This window comes from Apus apus, chromosome 9, assembly GCF_020740795.1.
Source record: "Apus apus isolate bApuApu2 chromosome 9, bApuApu2.pri.cur, whole genome shotgun sequence".
Classification (NCBI taxonomy): Eukaryota; Metazoa; Chordata; class Aves; order Apodiformes; family Apodidae; genus Apus; species Apus apus.
The window spans coordinates 9,248,900-9,272,409 of record NC_067290.1 but is presented as its reverse complement, the minus strand read 5'-3'; the positions used below and the strand labels follow the sequence as shown (position 1 = coordinate 9,272,409).

At 40.5% G+C, this 23,510-nt stretch overlaps 1 protein-coding gene across 6 annotated transcripts in view; it reads left to right on the top strand.

Annotated features, from left to right (window-relative positions):
* Positions 1 to 23,510, top strand: part of CHCHD6 (coiled-coil-helix-coiled-coil-helix domain containing 6) — a 127,986-nt gene that overhangs the window by 15,264 nt on the left and 89,212 nt on the right. For 4 of the 6 annotated variants that reach the window (XM_051627827.1, XM_051627831.1, XM_051627832.1 and 1 more), the window contains exons 5-6: positions 16,934 to 16,954; positions 22,330 to 22,413. The exons of 1 other annotated variant lie outside the window; for it this stretch is intronic. In XM_051627827.1, coding sequence (XP_051483787.1) covers positions 16,934 to 16,954; positions 22,330 to 22,413 — 105 coding nt within the window. The remainder of the gene's footprint in view (positions 1 to 16,933; positions 16,955 to 22,329; positions 22,414 to 23,510) is intronic. One more of the 6 variants, XM_051627828.1, reaches the window with a different exon arrangement.

Sequence of the window (23,510 nt, the reverse complement as noted above, 5' to 3'; positions counted from 1 at the left end):
TTGCCTGTGATTTCCTGTTACACAGTGACCTGCAAAAAGAGGTGGTTCTCTGGTCAAATAAGAATTTGACACTGTTCCTGTGCTGGTAACAGAAGTGGGAAGCATCAACATCTTTTCCCATCTGATGGCTGTTGGGAAGCCTGTGTTCAGAACCCAGCTCCCAAGTCACTCTGCCCTTGTTCCACATTGTGCTGAAGGTCTAAATGCAATCTTGAAGCTGTTGCCAGCTACTTGTATTTTCTTTTCTTTAGAACAGTTTAGAAGTAGCTTGTAAAATTTTATGCATCTGGTGTAAAAATAAGAGTTTTCAGTGTAATTAATCTAGATAGAGTATCAGTTTGTGCCCAAGTTAAGTGGGGACCATTAGCTGTGCTCCTGCTCCAATAATGACATTCTGCTGTAGCAGTCTTTATTTTCTAAGGTTAATAAGGAATGTGTTAAGGCACCTGGAGGGAAAGGAGCTCTAATGGTCTTAGCTGCCATTCTCCTCTGTGTAGATGGGACTAGTGGTTGATAAACACTTTGCTGCCTCAGGCCTTGCAAATGCAGGCTGCTCCCTTAGGAAAGAAAGTAGTTCAAAGGGTACCATGGGTGTTCTTCAGCTGGGATTGAAGCAGCTAGACAGAAGAGATTTCCTCCATCATAGTCTTGCTAATGTGAATTTTTACTCCTCTTCATTTCAGGGTTTTACTTTCAAATGTCTCGATGGGCAGATAGATGATAGATTTTTCTAACTACATTTGCATGCAAGTGTAGGCAAAATGTTGCCTTGTTGTTTGCACAGATGTTTAGAAGTTACATCCACTTTCTGCACAAGAAATATGTCTTACTGGGCATCCTTAAACTGCAGTAAAAATTCACATCTTGGTAAGAATGAATAATGAATTTCCATATAATTAGACCAATTCGTGTTGTTACTCCTTGGCCAGCAGATGTTGCTGTTGAGCTTGGGCAGGCTTCACTGTACAGTTCGAATCATTTGCCTATTTTAAGAGCTATGATGCAGACTGATTTGAAACTAAGTTTCCTGCTTGATAATTCATGTCGTCTACTGTTAAGTCAATATCCTGCCCAGAGACTGAAGGTACATCTTGTGCACACGTGTGTAAATAAGTTATATTAGAATGTCTTTTTTGACCTGTACGTTATATTTTTCGCTTCATTACTGACTGAATTCTTATAAAACTTTCTGCTTTTGTTAGCAAAGCAGTTTTTATTTGCTTATTTTTGAACTGGTTTAGAGGGAAGGAGTTTGTTGGCTTTTCAAGTGAGCTGTTAAGATGTGATGGTTCAAATGGAGTCTAATAAACAATCCATAAAGAGCATATCCTCATTATCACCCCTTTGAATTTAGGATCTGGGAAAACCTATTACGTGCCTCATGCAGAATCTAGGAGGTGAGTTATATATCTTATTTGGGGTTGAAACCACTGCTCAGCCCAGTGGCTGCTCTCTATCTATCTTGCAGGCTCTGCTTTCCTCCTCAGTTCTTTGGGATGTGATTTTAGCTGTAGTACTCTTATTTTGGAACCAGCCGGTTTTAATGTGCATCTCGGTTGCGTGCCAGTGATGATGCTTTTGTTGAGTTAATCCTTTTTTCCTGCAGTGTCGAGAGCACTTCCAAAGCAGCAGCGAATATTTCCTGAAGGTGGCAGTAAAAGGACACCCATGAAGATTCCTTTCCAGGGGCGGACCGGGAACTGCTGAGCCCTCAAATTGCCTGCATACCAATGAAATGTCTCAAAGTTTTTCCTTATTTGTTTTCATTCTGACTCTAGCTTCTCCAGGAGTTACCATAATATTTTTCAGGCTGAGCTAACACTAAGTTTTTGAAGTTCACTGGTTTGGGTAGAAATATATAATTTGGAGTTGTGAGGCCACAATGTACTGACATAATTTACAAACTGGACATGTATGTTGGATCAGCCTGCTTCTATCTTTCATTTTCTCACCATGCTTCCTGGGGCTCCTTTCATGCTTAAATGCATCGATCAGGCAGCTTGTGAAGTTGCTGTGTATTCAGGCTGCAGAGAGGAGGATAAGGTTGTCATGAAGACAATGCAGATTTCCACAGAGATGACATGGTGTGTTCTCAGCCACCTCAGATTTCTCTTTGGTCTTCAGCTCTCTAGTTGGTTTCTAGTAGCACTTCTTGAAGAGGTAGATAACTGCTGCTGAGAGCAAGCTTGGGTTTGGAAGTGGTGGGAGGAGAGGGGCAGGTGCTGTCCTAATGAAATCTTATGCTTGCTATTAAAACTGATCCTGCTGCCTCCCTTTCTCAGATGCTCTTAGGATTCACTGGTTTGACCTACATCCTAATTAGATGCTACCTACAAAATATGATCTATAAAAATTGTCTATAATATCTGCATCCCTTTGACTATCTGTAGCCAGGCTATGAGACTAAGAAGACCTGTGCTGAAAAAACACTGCAGAAGTTTGGTGTATATGCAGAGTTTTTATGAAGGCAGTATCTCAGGTCAGTCTTCACTGATATTGTAATTTTCTGACTGATTTGAATGATTTCAAGTTTAAAATGTAAAGATCATCTAGCTGGCCTTTGACAAAAATGAATAATTGCTTTGAGGGCAGAATCTTCTCTTGAGGGGGAGATTGGTGGTTGGCTGGAATCCTTGTAGATTTTTAGGGAGGAGATTTGTATTTTTTCATATATTTTCAAGAAGGGGAAACGAGTTATAAAAACCACTTAAAGGTTCAGTTAAGATTTATTCTGGCTGCCTAACTGCCTTCCATAATAACTTTAATATGCATCATCCTGAAACTCCTAATTGGTCCTGGTGTTGGCAGGGCTTCCAGACCCAGCAGAATCTCCAATGTTCAGCAGTTTTTAGGAAGGAATGTAGCCAGAGAAGCACAAAAGATGAAATAGCTGCCTTATAAATTCTGACTGACCTTGAGAGTCCTTGTTTTAACAAGGAGGAGGACGCTGTTGAGAGCCATCTAGATGTGAGCAGTGGTAGGAATGAGAGTAGGTAAGCAACTGTTGAGGCAAGAGGAGATGATGGGGAAAGACCTCGTGAGCTTTCTTGGAGAAGGTAGTTTTGTTATGGTCCATATACGTACTTGTCCTGTTGTTTCTGTTGTAGGATGGAGTCTTTGCTGTACTGACACTGATTAAAAATGTTTGGGTTTTTTTGATTGGCTGCTTGCGGGGGTGGTCTAGGGAAGATCTGTGGGTTGAATGAATCAATTTCATCAGAACTAGTTTCTTTATTTAGGAAATTATCCCAGTCAGTTGTTCCTCTCTACTTAGTGACTGGTCCCTGTGTGGGCGCTCATCAGATGGATCAGAGCCTGAATAACTTGGGAGACTGCAATTTTCTTCAGCTTCTCCTCTGGTTCCCCCCAGTGCCTGGGTGGGAGGTGGAAGCCTGCCAGGCTGCTGTGGTGTTGTATCATTTTTTGTGAAAGATGGAGGACTCTTATTCTTGCTCTCCTGGGCTGTCAGTTGGGAACCCTTTGCAGACCCTAAATTCCCTTTAAAACAAAACATTTGGCTTAGTTTATTTCATTCCATTAAGTAATTTCACTGCTAATGCATAATTATCTACAGCAGTGACACTCATCTATGCTTTAATTATCACAAAGCTGCACAATTCCCCCTCCCCCCTGCCTGGAAGTTGTCACTTGTGCAGGGTGGTTTTGCAGAGATAAGTGTGTAATACACAGCAGTGCTTTGGGTCTCACACAATACTCAGAGAGTTGCTGATTGTTAAATGGAGGCAATAAAAGAGTCAAGGATTTTGGTCTCTGTCTTCTATTAGTGACTCTTATCCATGTGGACTGTGAGATGTCGGGAAGGAAAAAGCTTATCAAAACTTTGCAATAGAAGATAAAGATGTGAGCAATTGGTGATTGGAGGCATTAAGCTTATGGGTGTTAGGAAAATTTGGAAGCACAAGTATTTGTTTTTCTCCTGAAGAAATATAAGAAATGAAGCATCTGTGATCCTGAGCAGCATCCCAGGAGCCCTGAATTTGTTTGAGAAATTGGTGCTTGGTATTTACCTTTTTTTCCTTTCCCTCTTGCCCCCCAGCTTTATTCCCAACTCTGTTTTTGGTAAACACCCTCTCCCATTGCAGAAGAGCCCAGTGGAAGTCTTTGATCCAGCCAGTCATTATGATGAAATACAACTGAGTTACAGGGTATTTACTCTGAAGTTGGGATAAGATGCATAGTTGGGTGAAATACCTGCTATTCCTTAACACAACACTCTTGTTAAGGAGTGATTTTGTAATGGAGGACAAGGTCAGTCCTACGTGAACAGAAGACATGTGGGCAACATGATACTGGTGTTGTTGGAAGGTAAAGGTTTGGGAATAAAATGGTCTTGTAGGAGATTTCTGAAACCTTGTAAAATCTGAATGAGGAAAATGCTGAAGGAGGCTCATAATTGGCACTGGTCTAGTTTCAGCAAACTGAGAGAAGTGGGTTGTAGTCTCCTCATTGAACTTGTAATGATGTACTGAGGTTTGTGGATGAACACCAGGAACATGTGTCAAAAAGACAGCAAATCTTGAGAGGGACCTGATAGAAATGAGGACAGTATGAGGAAGCAAAGCCTGTTTATTACCTTATAATAGATTGAAATGAGGCCATTTATTAGTGTTACGTGCTGGTGGAGACGTTCTGCCAACCACCTTTGTTTGGAACTCTGACCAAGAAACGCAAAATGAAATTGTGTTCCAGCTTCCATGCTGACTTAATCCTTAGGATTGAAATTACTCTCCTTCATGTACAAAAGCATTGAGTTATTTTCCTGTATTGTTATGATGAAGGCAATTTCTAGTTGCTGACTGGCAGGAATGAGGAGGGGAGGACTATACAGCTTGTGTTACAACATACTTCCTCAGTCTGCACATATCTGCTGCACTTGGCAGGCAGCAGTGAACACCTGTTTGAGCAAGATTTTTTTGGCCTAGAAGTATGTTGTATATTTTCTTTGGCCCAAGGATATAGTCTTAAGTATTGTCACTTGAAGACCTTGGGGCTTGCTAAGCTCTAAATCTTTCCATCAATCTCATACTTATTTTCTATGGTATTTATCACCAGAGCGTTTTATGTACTTTCCAGATAAGTAGACTGGCATAATATGGTGATCAGTTTGATGGCTTTCTTCCTTTCAGGAAAGGATGTTACATTAAGAATTGTACTTCCTACAGGAGGTTATATACTTGCCCCACAGTAATTTAGTCTTAGAACTTTTTTTCTGGAAACCTGTACACCATTGACAAATGTCTCTTCTCTAAGAACTATTGGTTGGCATTCCTTTCACATCTGGCAATGGAGGCTCACATAGAAAGATTTTAAAGTGGCAGAGCTAATACCCAGAACAATTGCTTGGTTTTTTTATTTTGTTTAAAGAGTGCTTTAAAACCTTTCCATGAAAGCATGGAAGTAAATACTGCCCTAGTGGCTTTTTTGACTCTTCTTATAAAAAACACTTGCCAGGTTTGAAGTTTTTGTGAGAAACTATATAGTTTGTTCTCTGGAGCTGTACTCTCACCTTTGTAATATATTTTCCAAATAGGAATGGGATGAGATGTTACGCTTAAAAATACTAATTCATGCAAAGATAGGAAAATGAGGAGACAAGAAAAACTCCATAATGGAGTTGAAGCACATTGCCTCAGTTCTCTTTGCTGACACAGTTGAGAACAACATGGAGAGAGCACTCCTTATCCACATGACAAGGGAGATGGGTTGAGCATTGTGAAGGAGCTGGGGAAAAGGTTGGGTAAATGACCCTGATGGGGCACTTGTGGGAGAAGATACAATGACAAAACCTATAGCACACTGTGAAGGCTGGGGCTGGAGGTAAGAAGGAGAGTGGCACTTCTGGCTGTGTGTGTACACATGAGGCTTTTGCCTCCTGTGAGTTTGTTGGCAGGTGTGGAGAGAAGAGATTGCAGCCTGGCAAGTCAGCCACCAGTGTGGCTGATGATTAATTGCCCTTTCTAAATTGCAATTATGTCAGTCATAGAACCTGTGAATATTAATTCCCAATTTGTTACTTGAAAAACTGAGCGATGATGAGATGGGTCCATTTTACTCCTGTCTCAGAAGTGGGCAAAGTGCTGCAGCAAAGAGTTGCTGCTGAAAGGAAAGGCTGCTGGTACTTTTTATGTTGTTTTTTGTCTGTCTTACCTCTTTTTCAGTTTTTCTCTTCCTTTCTTCAAAATCCTCTGGGTGCTTACAGAGAATTTTCTACACTGACAGTAGTAGGTGGCAGGCTGGCACCTCGAGTGAGTTAATCACTGCAAGCAATATTAGTTGCCTGGATTTGGTGGATGGATTTCCACCATTCACTGCTGCTTCCTAAGTCCCTTAGAGACTTAAGAATGAAATAGGGATTGCTTTTTTTTTTCCTGTTCCAGCTCTTTCCCTTCATCTCAAATGTGTGTAACCTTTCATTCTATTATACTTAAATCTTTTGAGATAGTTTTCTGATTGTGCCATCTTGGAAGGATATTAACAGGCAAGCATCAGTACGCTCTGACTGTTTTCCCTTCAGTAATCTGCACAAATACATGGATGATGAAAATCTTGGTTTCTTCTGCGGTTTGGGTCTCTGTTATCAGTCATGATCCTGTCTAGTATTTTCTGCATGAATCAGGACAAATTATTGCATCTTGCTTATCCTTCAATTTTCTTGGAATAGTAGTTATCTCAAGAAGTGTTGTTATGAGTTGTTGATATTCACTGAGGTCTTTGAAGGTGAATAGTATGGTGTGTTTTTAGAGAACAAAACCCAACAGAACCCTCTGCTTGTTAATTTATTTATGCTTTTCAGGTTCTTAAAACTGTTTCTTTTAAAGATTTTCCAAGCTTTCATTTAGAAGAGACTTTAAATACCTACATATTTTTTTGTTTGTATATGCTGTGTCCTTAAGCTGACTTACGTAACAGAATTAGATGGTGGAAGTTGCACAAAAATTGTCTCCACTGTTTGTTCTTCTTTTAGTTGTGTATTTTGTGTGGCTGGAAAAAGTTGACTGTTTCCTGAAGAATTTTCAGAATGGGGGCACTAAAGAGCTGAAAGTGTTAGGCATGTGAATATGAACTAATTACTTGGTATTTGTGGAAAAACAGACTCCATTACCTGGTAAACACTCTGAAATTAGAGTGCCTTTTTTTTTCTAGCCTGAAGTGATACTGCTCCATTTTGACATTCTTGGTGTTTTGTGTACAAGAGGGCCTTCCAGCAGAATTATATCCCATCCCATAAACTAATGCATTAAAATTTAGGGGTATTACTTTATTAATTTTGATCATTATGTTTAGCAATTAACTTCATAAGCCCCTATTGTTATGGTTCTGTTTAGACATCCACCATTATAGTAACTGTCCCACTGAATAAAAGACTCTATTTTATTATCCCTGAAAAAGCAAGGGATGGAACTTGAAGGTGATGAGAAACCACTTCTAATTCTGTGTCAGATTCTTAGGGAAAGGCTAGAAGAAAATTAGCTGCAACAAAGAATAGACAAAATGTTTTCAAATTTTGCATAGTGTTATCCTTTCCTGGAAGAAAGGCATGTAACAGACTGGTAAGTATATATTGGTAACGAGTTTTTACTGATCTGAAAAGACATCAAGGGCAGCCCTAAGACTGCATGTTCAGTGCTTCATTCTGGTTTTTCTGTTTTTCTCATTTTTCAGCTTTTATAATTGAATGATTAATTATTCGTTTTCATTGAACTCTTTCATTTTTGGAAGGCTTCAAGAAGTTTTGTATCGCAGCTGTTGCCCTTCAAGGTGAAAAAGAAGCATTTAATTTTACAAAAGAAGGATATTGAACAGACAGCCCTTTAACAACTAAGTTAGCTTTTTGCCACTAGTTCTTGTGGGTGTTATTTTTATCCTCCTTCCTGTTTCCTTGGTGCACTTTGTCTTAACTCTGATGTAGGATCTACTTTGTCCAGCCCTTAGTTAATGGCTTCTAAGCATGGCTGTCAGATGGGGAAGTGGTCACTTTTATTACAGCTCTGAAGAGGTATCAGAACTTCCAGCACCCCTGGTTTCTCAACGTGCTGTTTTATTGGTATGGAGAGTCTGCATAGAAGTCTGCCTGCAAAATGCACAGTTTTCAGTAGTGTCTGGCTGATACAGGAGTTTCCATTGCATGGTAGGAGTAGAGCTATCAAAAGCTTCAGCCTCCATTTCTGTTGCAGTAGTGTCTGTTTTGCCCAAAAATGCTTTGAAGGCTTTGTTTTGTCATCAGGAGTTGAGGTTCAGATTTATATCACTTGCCCTTAGAATAGTATTCCCTAGATAAACGGGTACTCTAAACATTAATTTTAATTTAAATCATTTTCAAATGCATCTCTTTTTGTACCTAAATTGTTTTAGTAGCAGTTGTTTCCCTCCATAGGACACCTTAGCAGTGTACCTGGAAAATTTTGCCTAGAAGATACTGCCAAGACAATCCCTCATTTAGGGGGCAGCCCAACAGACAAGTGTGTAGCTGGCTGCACAGTGATGTAAGGTGTGCACACATTCTGTTACCACAAGGTGCAGATATCAGCTCTTATTCAAGAAGTGCCAATGAAAAGTTATTTTTAAAGACTGTGCAGGCTCAGAGGTAATTTCAAGCTTTAACTTGTCTAATTATCCATCAAGGGGAATGGTACGATACCCTGGTGATTTATCTCGGAAAGGAATTTAAGGCTATATGGCCAGGGACTGAAGGTTCACATTCAGAAGGTTAAGGTGCTTTGAAACAGAATATGCTGATCATCACCTTCGTATCAGTAATTTTTGCTGGGGACTGAGAATGGAAAGTTGAACTTGAATTGGCTCTTTGCCCTGTTGTTAGAAGTTAAGAATTGATTGTAACTTGTAATGTGACTTGAGAGAGTGACCAGTGTTATGGAAAGCTTGGGAGGAGAAGGGAGTCTGCTTTCGTGTCTTAATGTGTTTTGTTGTGCATGTTTTTCCACCAACATCATGTTCGTAGACCTTGCCCCTTTTACTTGGCAATTCCAGTGCTTGTGAGTTGAAGGTGATCTCTGCTTCCTCTGGGGCTGTGGTCTTAAAAGGATCCTGTTCTTACTGCTCAAGCACTGTGACCAGCATGAAGAGGAAGGTGGGGGCAGAGGAAGGTGACTTCAGCTGCTGCCTGTCTCGTTTCCGTCAATGTAAAGAGCTTTACAGAGATGAGTAATATTTTGCAATTGAGTTTCTCTTTTAAAGACACTCTGATGCTAATGTTGATTTAATAAGGTTCTCTCATTCTCTCTCCTTGCTTAATTTGAAACGTCTAATTTTGTGCTTCACAGTTCTGAACACAGAATTAGTGAGGGAAGAAGAGCCGGAGGCAGGGGGAGCGCAGTGCCACACCAGGAGTTGCCAGGGGAGATTGATTCAATAGAGTGAAAAGGTGCAAAAGGTTATATGACCACAGTTCAAAACAATGTGATGGTGGTACTAATGAGAAGGAAAGCTTGATCCTTTAAAATCTTTTAAGGTCTCTGTGGGTGTATAACCAACAGCAAATGGAAAAGGGAGCACAGGAGTGTTGATGTGGCTCAGTGGATTTTTTTTTTTAATATCTATGTAATGTATATATTATATGACAGGCAGGAAGGAGAACGAGATAAATAAGCTTTTAAAGGTTTTTATTTTAAAGGTTGTTTTGATAAGTGTGGCATTTATTTTCAGAAATGCTGAGAGGTTATGAGAGATGGTGCATTTGATCTTGCTGATTTATTTTGTATGCACCTGAATATTTTGTTCCTGCTTTAATTATATGCTGGTGGAAAAAGCTATTGACATGCCTGGACATTTAATTCCTGTATTGTGTTGAGGATAAATTTGAACTCCTCAAAATCACAGTGTAAAAAGATTTTCTAAAATATTGTACAAATAATAGTAGTAATGTAGCCTTTTTCCTTTGCCTCCTGCTTCGTTAATGTACCTGTCCTCTGCCTCTTAGGGAACTGCTCTGGTGCAACAGAATTGAATCCTAATTTGCCTCTTGCTTGAGTTGGATAACAGTTCTTCACACAGCCAAGTGGACAGTGTAAAAGGAGTACAAGTTACATTCTGCTTAGTTTTATGATAAGGTGCCAACAGGTTTCATTGAAAACCTCATAAAATTGCAATTAAATCTACAGGAAAAAAAGGGGCCATCTCAATGCATAGTTGATAGATGAGGTTTATGGTTTTCAGTGCTGGCCAGGGGCATAATCCTTGCTATTGGAGCTTGGTGAAAGCTGTGGTGAAGTTCCATCACAAAATCACCAGAAAACTGTCCCAAGCACTGGAAGCTGCCTGTGGATGATGATCTCTGCCTCTATTTCTTCTGTCCCATGGGTCATTGGTGATTTCTCTTTCCTGCCTCAAACTCTTGTATAACACACTCCTCTTTTGCTTTCTTCTCGCATTGTTTCTGGTAACAGGAGCTGTACTCCTGCCAGTTGCTGCTGCTGAGCTTGATACCTGATACTGGATTGTACAGATTTATTCCAAACATTTGGTTGGGGACGGCACTTGACCAAGCAGCCCTGCATAAGGAATGAAGTTTTAGGGGCAGCTATTAAGATAGATTCTAAAAAAAGCCTTGAACTTGCCTTCAAGGGTGTCTTTTCCCCTAACTTTCAGTGCCTATAGTGACTAACCTCCTGGAATATTTATCAAATCACTTGCATGTCTGGTTATTTCTAGTCTACTGCACTGGTCAACTTGATCAATAAATCAATCAACAGATTCTTAAAATTATTTTCTTTGGCTTTAGCGGTGTAGTGTACAAAAGGAGCTCACAGAAAGTAAATGATTATGCCTCAACTATAATTAGAGAGCAAACAGTGTGGAGATATGTTTGTAAATAGTATCTACAACAATGCAGCAATCTGTCTTCAGGGTTCTGTGATACTCTGGGCTTGATTGACTCTTTCAATTTGCAAACTCATGAAGCCTGAATCTTAGCTCTGCCAGGTCATCTGACTGCTATATTTAGAGCATACACTATTTTAAAGTTAAATTTCAAGCTTCTTGCTTTTGATCAGAAGGTCTAGTAGTAGATAATTCTTAGCATGTGATATAATTTTTGAGCTTCAGAAGCTCCACTGTTGTTTTCTTTTCCTAAGGAAAATGCCTCAAACTACTTAACTCTTTCTGCTGCACCTAGTCTAAAGCCTCTTCTCGACAGCAGCAACACCTGGTTTGTGATCTTTGGTGAGAGATTACCAGGCACTGCTCCTTCACTGCAAGAGAGAATGCTCTCCTTTCATCCCTAATTATTCCAAGCCATCTGCCTTGAGCAAGAGTGTGTTGCATTGCCCAATAAATGGGGATCGAATCAGCATTGGATTCTTGTAGTTCCTACAATCGTTAAGCACTTGCACAATGTGAAGAGCTGCTGTTTGCAAATTGTCCTATCAAATTGGAAATCAAAATTTTGCTGGCAGTGACATAGATTTGCAAGTTGCTTTTGATACAGTCATGCCCTGGAGATTGCAATGTAAAAATAAAAACCCGTAGTCTTACCATAGCCCGAAATCCTTGTTGTTGCTGAATCTACACTCTTCTTTTTGCAGATGGTTTCATTATGATAGACTCGGACTTCATTTAAAGATGCAACCTTGCAGCATTTTCTCTGATCACAGCCTTGTGAGGAGCCAAGAGTGAATGTATTTGTGAAGTAGTATATTCCCTTTCTGAAACACACGTTGGGTTGCAAGGGCTTTGAAAGCAAGAATCAGAGTCTCTAGTGGACATTTGGTTTATAGATCAAAACCACAACTTAATTGGCTGGCTTTTCATAAGACTGACCATGGCCTAGGATGTAGGGAATGCTGCAGGCAAAGACTGAGGTACATTTTCAGAACTGGTTGTAGGGGAATTTAGTGCTGGCTGCCTGTCTCTCTTTAGTGATCATAGAAATGAGGAAGATTGCAGTGAAGTTCCTCATTTCTGTGTTTTTTCTCCCCTGGGCTTTCTCTGATTAATCTTTCTACATATTTTGACTCCGCTTTACTCCACAGGTAACACGTTACTACAAGCAGCATGCTGTATGTGTTTTAGCCCAGACCATTTATTTTGAGTCCCCTGTGCTTTTTGTGGTCCTTTCTGTAAGGATTCTCTGAAATCTGCTTGATTTGTCTTGCCCACATACAACTGGCAAACTGCTAGGTTGGATTCTGCCCCAGGACAGATACTGACCGTGTAACGCTGGGTGAGGCTGCTCTGGGTGTGCCTGGGATGAAAAAGCAGGGAGAACAAGAACATTTACAAGCCTGTGAAAGTGGGTGGAAACTTAAACAGTGAAGTTTGAAAGTGCACCTGACTCTCCACCTGCAGAAGGATTCATAGAAATAGGGATGCATGATCATGACTGAAGGCTTTCAAGAATTTTCTTACTCAAGCATGTAATTAAGACAGTCTTTGTCTGTATTAAAAAGTATCCCTGAGGTATTTATCTTAAACTGTGTAGTATTTGAGATAAATCTTTTTTTAAATAAAAAGAAATTAAATTTATAATCTTCTGGCAGGAACTCTGTATTCACTGTACTATACTCGACCTGTATCCAGTGGCTGGTGCCTATAAATATCTGTTTTGTTAAAAGGCAGGTAAAAATTGCACATAGTGTCTGGGAGCAAATGTGGGAAGGGAATTCCTTCTGAACTCACATGGTTCATCATTTTTACTGCTTGGAGGCACATGGGTTGATTATGCATGTCATCTTGATTTTGTAAAAAACAGTGGTTGTGTTTGAAGTACTATGTTTGACTCGAAAGCTAATATATTTGGTATTTAAGAACCTGGCAAGAGAAACCTCTGTCCCCATATGTATGCACAGAAATGAGACTGGGATGTAGGCATGCATAACTGTTATTTCCCCCGTCTGTCCTATCCCTGGAAAGCCATATGCCACCCTTAGGCTAACATAATGGGAGCCTGTATTAATGATTATGAGCTAGAAATAATCCAAGAGTTGAGTGGTCTTTGATTCTAGCTTTATGAGAAAATACCTCATTGACTCAGTAGGGTCTGAAATATGTTCTGGGATAGAAAGTCATAATTAGTATAGAATTTCATTATGCCCTCTCTTCAGATTTACTCTTTTTTTGAATTGGTCAGAGATTAGAGATGCTTGTATAATGGGCAGAATAGGAAATTAAGCAAGGAGGTAAAAATTTAGGTGGAATTGTTGACTCACCTGCTATTAGAAATAAGCATCTTGAGCATACATCTGTAGAGAGCCTGTGCTGAGCAGGATTTCTATAGGCAGTGAACTCCTTGTCTGTTGGCAGCCTACAAAATGAAAACCTTAAATATGCATGTGTAGAAATGGTGATGGGAAAAGGGGCTGAAGTATTAAAGCAAGCAATGAAAGCAGATGGGTTACTTTGGATTTTATAAAATAGGTTTCTCCTTATTTTGTTTTAAGTGAAAACTATCAACAGTCAGCATTGCAAACCTATTTGCAGTGATGCCATAAGCATTAGAAGTGCAGTTGTCCCTGAATCATAAAAGGACAGAGGGTTTTTCTGCTGCTTCCCATCTTCATGTTTATAGAATTGTGTGTGCTCTGTGTACATTAGAGTTGAGCAGTTTCATCACAGCCTTTCCTCAAAATTGATTGCTGTTCAGTGTCTCTTCCTCCTTCCTCTCTCCCTTGTCAGTTGGTTACATCTCTGACTCTCATTACATTTAGTATTGCTACTGTTACGTTTTTCCACTAAACTGGAAGCATTTAAGGGTCTGGAGTGGATACCAAATGTCTAGATAGCTTCTTTAAATGCTTTAATTCCTATAATCATGGAAAAGTCTAGGGCTGGATTATCTCCTCAAGAAGAAATTACTCTTTGCTCATTCAGTGATGAAGTCTGGTCATCAAGATTTTAGAATATGTGCTGCAAAGCTCTTCAGATACTGACATGAGTGCAAAAGTTGTTGCCAGCAGCTGTCTTGGGTTTTGGACACCTGCTGCCTCTCATTTCTCACATTTCCCACTCTTATCTTCAACTCCCAAAGTTGGCAGTGCCCCTAAAAATACTGTGTTGAGTTCTTAAGTAGGAAATCTCCACCAAGCTGGTAGTCTGGATTCCTGAGTCACTGGTCACACTACAGTGAAACTGGTTATATGACAGAGTTATTGACTATGGCAAGGTAATGAACATCTAGGATGAAGCTGGTTCCAGTCAGTTTACAAAGGCATCATCCTTCCTAAGGCCACTGTTTTATCCTGTTGGTTCCTTCCTCCCAGACCATAACAGACATGAGTGAGGTACCTGTTGTGGCAGTTGTGTAGGGGTGATGTGGTGGATGGACTTGGGAAAAGATGCTGGAATGTGGGAAATACTGATTTGGCACTGTATTCATTATTGTTTAATTGAAGCTGAACTGTTGATATATTTGTGGGCAAGCATTCCTTGCCTGAAGAATTGGTGCTCAAATGTGAGGTTCTCAGAAGCACAGATGCATTACTAATGTAATTTCCATATCTAGCCAGAGTCTTTTCCAAGTGAACTGTGTCTTTTTCCCTCTTATAAATACCTAGGACAGGGCTTGGTGGTTTGGCCTGTTTTAATAACATTTGCCTCTGGTACAGTCAAGAAGGAATATCTTGGTTTCGTTTTGACTCCAAATGACTAAGTCCAGTATTGATTCAGCTTCCTGTGATTGTTACCCAGTGGGCTACCTGGAAGGGAAATTAACCCATGTTTCAGCAGAAGAGAACAGCAGTATTGACCAAGGGTGCTGAAAGATGGTTTTTCCCAGGGCAAGGATTATAAAACTTGCAAGCCCCCAGCTGGGAGCTGGAAGTGAAACCACTCAGATAGGAAGCAAAGAACTCAAATGTTGCTCATTTCTTAAACAGTTTAAGGAAACTTTGAAAATATTAGTGGATGTGCTGTGTCTGCTATTAACAGTGTTGGTAAATGCAGCTCTACAAAGAGATCCTGGCACAGGCTTATGAGGTAACAAAAGTTAAACCAGTAGCCCTCTTGAGTTTTCATTTTTGTGTTATTTTATTATTATATTTTATTTAGTCTGTGCTTCACTGTAAATGTAGTTATTTTTTCCCAGTGCAGCAATTTGTCCTACTGCATCTACATCTGTTGCAATTTTTCTGTTTCCATCCAGTGGAGTGTGTGTGTCTGTTCTTGGAGTAGTAGTTTGCCTCCTTCCTGAAAGGTGACAAAATTAAAGCCTTTGGCAGTACCTGCGGAAGAGAAGCCCTGTGGTTAGCAACAGCGTTATGTTTCTTATAACTAATTCTGCTATTGGACATTGTATCTTAGAGGGGTGTATGAGGAACCATCTCTTGGTCGTAGGGCCTGTTCTTTCTCCTTCCTTTCTTCTCAGCAACTGCCCAGTGCCACTGAGTTAGTAGTTTGTGTTCATTTTGTCATGCAAGTGTTTGTCCTCCAGGAATGTGTCAGTTAATGGCTTTAGGCATCCCAGGGATGACAGATGTAAATCCAGGAAAGAGCTACTGGTGTGCATGACCTACCTGCTGAAATAATAACATGCACCATAAAAAGCCCTGTGTTCCTCCTGTCCATCTGCTGAGGATGGACAGCCTTGCCATTGCTAAAATGTAAAAACAAAACTAAGCACATCTGTCCTGATTGTAAAAAATCAGCAGGAAGAAAAATGTTATTCAAATCGGGCTTTTGTCAAGGTCAGTGATTATGGGTGAGCACCTGCTGTGTGTTGGTTTGTTCGGCCAAGCCCTTGGTGCTGCTACATCAAACCTGTCTGTGGAAAGGGGGAGCTGGCTTCCTCCAGTTGAACTGTAGATGTTCAGTTCCATCCCTCTCAGCTTTTTGCAAGGGATGGGGATGGATGGCACAGCTGATGACACATCATCCCTCAGTTACCTGAAGTAGTTGCTCTGTGCCATTAAAATGATGGCAGATCCTATAAACGTATTGCCCTCCATCTTCTGCTCCCTCTGGCACTGAACTATGACCAAGAGGAAAGTTCCTCCTGCCCTGTCAACTCCTCTCAAATAAATAAGCATAATAAAAAGGCCAACCTTTCTGAGGTTCCTGCCTAGCAAATGTGCTGCTGATTGAATGTAGCCCTGAGAGGCAGGGAAGGCTTGCAGCTCCTGACAGCAAGCGAGAACTGTGGTTGCCTCATAAATGTCTTGGCTTCAGAAGGTGTTTATGGGCATGAAATGTTTATCATGTACTTGCTTTGCTGCTGCTGGGCTACTGTGTAGCTAAAATGTCTTATTAAGGAAATAAGAGGTGATACTGCAGCTTGCTTGATCTGCTTGTCTTCATAGTTCAGTAGGCTTGCCAATATAGGGAGCAGGTGAAAGCAGCTTGGCTTTGGCAGAGGTTTGGTCTGTGCACTGAAGATGTGTTCAGTTGCCTATGGAGGGGGCTGTGGTTGGAAATCTGCTCAGTCAACTGGCTTTATGTTGGAAAGCACTCCTTGAAAGTGTCCAGCGAGGAGGATAACTTGCTATGTAGGTCAACTTGTACATTCAAAAATACTCTTGAGAAAGTGAACTTGTCCTTTGCAGGTAATTCGGAAACAGTGCAACTATTGCCCAGCTCTTTTTGAGTATTCCTGGCACTGCTGCCTGCATTGGTGCATGGTTTGGAAATCAGCATCTCTAACATTGTCAGTATCTTGCATAACTCCCTGAAACAGGCTGCCTCACAGCTGTCTTCCCTGAGCTTCCACTCTACAGGGGGATCCTGCAGCAGTCTCTGGAGGCTTTGATATGTTGTTTTTTATTTTGGGATGCATGTGCTTTTGTTTTGCTCTAACAACAGGGGACAGCACTGTGCTGTTTAAGATGCTTGCCATTTTAAAAGAACTTTTCTAAACTTGTCATCCTAAAAGCTATATTGTGCAGCAGCAGGCAGCCTCCATAAATCACTGATTTCTCTTTTTCCTCTCTTTCCCTTCCTTTCTCTCTTGCTCTCTCTTTATTCCAAGCCTGCAGATTTGGATGCCTGGGTAAGCTCTCTTTTTTTGTCTGGATCTTGCTTATTCCAAGTGTCATGTTGTTACTGCTTGTGTACAGATTGTTATTGCTGAGCACAGATGCAGGATTTTATTTTCTGTCATTACATTTTAAAAGGTGTTCAGCTAGAAAATTGCATATTATTTCCTCCATAAAGATTTTCACTGGTTCCTTTTGTGTAGCTTACAGCTGCTGAAACCAAACTTGATCTGGTGATGTGTATTGTTGCCTAAGAGAGCAGCAGAAACAGGAGGAAATGAAGGTTACACAAGTACTGCTTTTTAAAGCCATGAGTCTGCATCTGGGTTCTAAACCAAAACAAAACCCAGTCACCTGCCCTCAACAGAATGAGAGAAAAGACAAAAAACGAGTGACTTTGTAAGTCTCACGTGTCTGGAATAGTGATTGCAGGTGGCTCCACAGTGGTGAGGATATTTCTGCTGGTGCAAGTGGAGGTTAAGTCTCCCGCGTGGTTTCTTGTTTGGTACAAGCCTCTCTGTAAAGGTGTGCTGTTCAGTCTCAGGCCTGATGTGCTCAAGCTGCCTCTTCCTTTTCACTGTTGTCCTTTTAGCTCTGTCATTCCCTTTAGGCTTGATCAGGAACATGCCAGCTAGCTAGTTTTGGAGCTAGCTCTGTTCTTCAGTCCGTTGCTGTCAATTCCTTCTTGTTTTGGAGGCTTTAATAGTAGTTGCTTTTCTTCCCTGCCACCTGGACTGCTACCAGGACTGGAAGAGACATAGGAAACATAGGAGACATAGGTGTAAGAATTTGGAGTTGTAAAGTGTGGCAAGATGAGGTACCCACCCAAAACATCTCTGCTGTGCTGCTGCAGGGGTGTTACTAGATACCTTTGGGGGAAGCTGGTAATTCCTCTCAGCAAAGACAGGATGATGTAGAAACAAGGCATTTGATAGAGACTTAAGGACCTTTCCTTTATCCTTGTAGCTGCTTTCCCTGGATTGCCTCTGACTGATTCTCTAGGCATCATCTCACTTGTTCATCTGTGACTGGTGAATGTGTTTTGCCAAGAAGATAAATATTTTTGCAATAAACTTGCCAAGTGTTGTGACTTGCCTTTGAAGAAGTTCTTCATAGGTCGAGGGATGGACCTTTCTTTCCAGCTCAATTTGCCCATTACAGTGAGAGGTGTGCTGGGTTTTTTTGTTTGTTTGTTTTGGTTTTTTTCTTTCCTCCCATAGAGTCTTCTCCATTCCCTCTTGCCAAATCACAGAATCCCAACAGTATTGCAGAGGGAGACAGCCTGATGGTAGCCATCAGCTGTGGGCTGTGCTATTGCTGCACTTTATTCCTGGGTGCCACGTTCCCTGCTGGAATATGACCCTGCCAAGAAGCCCTCTTTTCCAAGCAGATTTCCTTTTGATTTTTCATATTTAACAAGGTGATGAGGGGGAACTGTGATTAAAAATAGCAAAAGTCTGGTGATATTTTATGGGGGCAAAGCCAAAGCTAATCTGTGAATGGCTGTAGCTAGAGTGAAACCCAGCCCTAGAAGGTCAGTTGCACAGTCTGATGTGTTGCATGTTGGTGTCAGTTCAGGATGAGGCTAAGAGTGCCTGGCTTTGTTCATAGGGAATGAACCAATAATATTTAATTACCTCAATTGTGAGGCTTTTAAAATATTTCTTTTGGCCTGCCTGTCAGCTGGCAGGCTAGTGCTTGAATTCTTTAGTTGAGCTGGTATGTAATGCATAGCTTTAGAAATGTGCTTTCATAGTGTGTTTCTAAATGGGTTACTTGATAAAGGGAGGAGGAGGAGGCAGGGAATTGCACATGACTCTGCCCTAGCTCTTTGTCACTGTTCAAAGCAGCACTGAGAGAACCTGAAGAACTTTAGGCTGTGGAAAAAAGTGTAAAGATAAAATGTAGGAAGAATTTGAAGGACCCCCCAACCAGTTCATGGATCTATGCATGTGGAAACTGTAATAGCACACTAGCAGCATACCTTCACTGGCCTGTTGTAATGATGGAATGCTTGTAACTTCTGACACATTGCAGGGAATTCTTGAGCATTTCCTGAATACATCTTATGCCTAGGTTTTGTGAAGAAGGCAATTTTCTATTGCATGCAATATTTTTTTGCAAATACTTCCTGTCCCATTCTACTTTTCTAAGTTTTGGTTGCATTCACATGTTGTACAACTAACTACACTCTTCCTCCCCTCTCTCTGTTTCGTTTCTGTCTTCATACTTCTTGGACATCACATGCTATTGTGTTCTGTACTATGGTTTCTTAGATGTCATCTCTGGGCTTTGGTCATCTCTTGTGTGATATGTTCAAACTCAGATGTAGCTTCTGCAGCATGGATGTGAAATGCCAGTGTGTTATCATGCATGTCTTTGCGTCTCCTTCCTTCTTTTGTTCTAAAAGCCTTTATGTGAAAAATGTATCTGATGCTTTGTTTGGCACCTGCAATCTCAAATCCACTGCGAAAATGTAATCATTTCCATAGCAGCCAGTTCTGTCTGGTATATCACAAGCTTCTGACTTCAGGTAGGGAATAAGCAGCAGGACTAGAGGAACTCTTAATAAATATCCTATATTCATACAAAATGTCCCTTGTTGCCTAGCCTAGTTTGGAACAGTGAATATTTCAAATGACACATGCTCTGACTGTTCCCATTCATACTTCAAACATCACCATAAAATATACTAAAGTTTCTAGTAATAACAGTTGGGGATAAAGCAAGACAGAAAGTGACTTGCAAGCAGTTCTGTCACAAATAGAATGTACCTCAATGCCCTGAAACATCAGCAGCTCTTGGAAACAAGAAAGGCATTGAAAATACGTAGGAGTTGTGAGTAAAAGTTTTCTGTGGTTCATCATACAAATTATGGGTGATAAGTTGAAGATGAGGGGAGATAGTGTGGAAGAAATTATGTAAGGGGGAAGAAAGGTGTGTGTATCGAGGTTGTGGTCTGCAGTTGGAAGATCTGGATTTGATTTTTTTATGTCAGTTTTGCAGGACCCTAGGGAAGTAGCTAACAGAATGTCTGTCTGCTGCACGGTGTATTGGTGTGGAGGCACTGTTCACTGTGGGCACCTCAGCTCCAGTCAGGTCTGCTTGGGATTCCATCCATCATCATCATGGCTCTGCATCTCAGTGTCCCACTTGAGAGTCTAGGTGTTTAGTTTGTGTTGCTTTCCAGAGGTGTCATATCCACATCTTGCCAGAAACAGAATAAAGCCTCTTGCCCACCAGTATTGTTACACGTATTGGTTTTGTGCTCCTGGTATACTCTGCTACCCCAGGAGAGTAGCACTGCCATGTATTAATGTATTTAGATTAAGAAGAAACTTTCTTGCATTTTTAAGAGATGACCTTTTGACTCTCTATTTCCTTTTTCTTGAAATACACCTCACATGAAAAACACCTTCCATCTGAATTGTGCAGAGGGGTCAGTACTATGTTCCTTTTCCTTATTTATTTTCTCCTTAAGGAATACAAATAACTTGTTTAATAACCTGATTTAATGCATGTTATGTAGAAAATCAGCAGGAGAATTGGGGTTCTTTGGTCATCTATCAGACCACCCTGCCTTCTTACATCTGTTTCATTTCAGTTGAAATTACTTATTCCTTTTCTGTACCGAAGATGGGTATTGGTTCAGAGGATAACTTTGGTTTTCTTAGCATAGAAATGGTAACAATTTTCACACCTAGAGAGTGCCCATCAGCACCCCTATTGTTGCTGTGATATCTTTTTGGTCAAACTACATGTGTGGGACAGCTTATTCTCATCTTTCTCCACATCCTATTTCAGCTGGCTTGTGGGCTGGAAGATACGTGGCAGCTTTGATTAAACCAAAGCCAGAGATTTTGCCTATCATCAAGTGTTTTTTAGATCAAGGGGATTTAGATAGGAGCCTGTAGGGCTTTGTACTTCACCCTGACCTTGTTGGCTGAGTTGACAAATGTGGGAACCAAAATATTTTTTTCCTTTAAAAACAAACACTTGCCACTACCAGAGCACCACAACCCCTCTATTTAATGTACTCCTTTTCTTGCTTACTTATCAACTGCCCCTCACCACCTAGCTTAAAATCTTATCTAAGCCCTATTATACCACTGTGTGTCCATCAGCAGGGGAGTAGAAAGAAGGCAGTGCACAGCAACTGGTTTTCAAAGGTAATTTTTCTCATTACAATGGCTGTTGGTCATAAAATTACAAGTCTGAGCCCATGAGGATGTTTGTCCCAGCTGCTTAATCGTATTAGACCAGCATTTTCTGTAATTGTACCATCATCAATAGAAGTTAAGAGCAATGCTGCTGGGGTGCTGTTGATTAGCAGGGTTTGTGTTCATGTTAAGCAGATTAATAATTGTAGTTTTGAAAGGTCTTCTTGGCTGGTTGATAATTTACGTGGAAGTTTTGGGGTGAGATGGGGGAAGAAAAACGAGTGCCATTCTTCTTGCTATTGTTGCTTGTTACTTTTAAGCTTCAAAAGTTTGGTTGGGTCCATCAATGCCCTATTTTCCTAATGCTAGTTCAGTGTAGGGGTGGGAATACAATGAAGTGCTGTTTGTTGTAAAGAGCTAAAAGGCAAAAGCTGTTGCAGTCACAGCACAATTGGTCTTTGTTTAGTTGATGACTGGGTTATGCTTGAGCACATGCTTGTGTAACAATTTTGCTGTTTTGGAAGTGTCACACATGCTTTGGGAGATGGAAGAGAAATTCCCTGACACCCACCTCCCCTCCAAGTCTTCAGCACCAGCCAGAGGAACTCTGGGGGTGCTGGTGGGGTACGTGCAGAGAGTGTGTGGAGAGAGTATTAATTATCAGCAGAGTTTTGTGTGTGTCTGTAAAAGCAAATCCCTGCCAGTGGAGGGATGTCTGTCCCTACAAAAGTGTTGCAACATAGTATTTTGGATCTTCCTCATGATTTTAGGCATCTGTTAATTCTAGAAAACTTTACTGATGCTCCAAGGGGCAAGTGTGTTTAAAGTGGAGGATCTGAGGTTTATTTTTAAGATAGGTGAAGAACTTTAAATTGGAGTAATAAACATCATGATTTGTGAAAAACAAAGACGTGGACAAGGTGGAATTCCGAAAAAGGCCATAGGAAGGTGTCACCTTTCTATGATTATAGTTTTGCACTTAATAAGGCGAACTAAAATCAAGATGATGGGTTTGAGTATGATACTATTAAGAGCTTTTAAAACTTGTGGAGATAATCCAAAGTGAACATGAGTACTAAAGGTTTGTAGTTCTACTGAGTGGGATCCTATACACCAGACCTGAACAATAATTTTTTTTAGTTCCTTCCAGTCTGTATCCCATGGGCTTTCCTTGCAGTCACACTTGTTTATTTCTTCTTCTGCTGATGCTCTTTTGTTGTTCTTCCCAGATTGTGGAGCTGCAAGGCAGGGAGGCAGAGCTGAAGAGGCAAGAGGCCTTCTATAATGAGCAGTTGGCCCGTATTGAGAAGAAGGTAAGGCTGAGTTGTCTTATTTGTGGCCCCTGCTTACTAATAAGATCAGATGTGGATCCAAAGAAGAGAGAAAGAAGAAGCATTGTGCTGAAACCTGGAACTGTCAGTTCCCAGTATCTGTTTGCCCCCCTTACATAGCTAAGTGATGGAAAAGCTGTACAAAGCAAATCTTTTGAGCAACTTCCATGTGAAAGATAAGGGGGTTTTAACTGACTTTTTTTTTTAATATTTCTAGTCATTCAAACTTTTTCACCATAGGGTGTAGGTGAAAGTTATATTGAAAAAAGTGCCCTGATTTTTCATTCCTTTTGTGAAAAAGCCTTTCCTAAATTAAAAAAAACAAAACAAAACACAACAGCTCTGCAAATCTTGCTAAAAATATGAGTTAAAGTTGTATTATTAATTTTTCTCTGGGAAGCCCAGCAGTTCAAAGAGTGGTGCTGCAGTGCACTATCTGCTTCTTGCTGGATAAGCCTTTGAAATGAACGTGATTTAAAGAGACACTGCCAAGCATCTTTTAAGCCTGAAATGACCTTTGAAAATCCGGTTAGGGATTTGAATCTCTCCCCTAAACATAGGATTTGCTTCACTGTTTAATTGTTTACCATGATGAGTTTTTAAAAATTGATGCCATAAAAACAGGAGCAGCCATGCTGCTCCTTATGAACTAATGTGTTTTCACTTCCTGGTAAAATGAAATAATGTTATAAGTAGTCTTTATTTTTTCATAAATGTGGAGAATAATCTTCTCCAATTTGAAGCAATTAGACCTCCTGACAGGGAGTTGCATATATCTGACTTGTATTTGTGTTATGTGACTAAAAAGAAATGCAAACAATGAAAAAGGTGAGTTGTGAAGAGAGAGAAATCCATCAGCTTTACTACCAGCATGTAGAATGGTGGTGAATATGGAACATGGGAAAACTGCAGATTACAAGAATGGTAGGAAGCTACTGGTGCATCTATTCCACTTCTTATTCCCCGCTACTGCATGATTGTCCATGCAGCTTTTTTTTTCCTTTAAGCCATTGATGGTAAAACATGCCCATGAGCAATTTCACATGATACAATTTTGCAACACTTTAATCCATACAGTT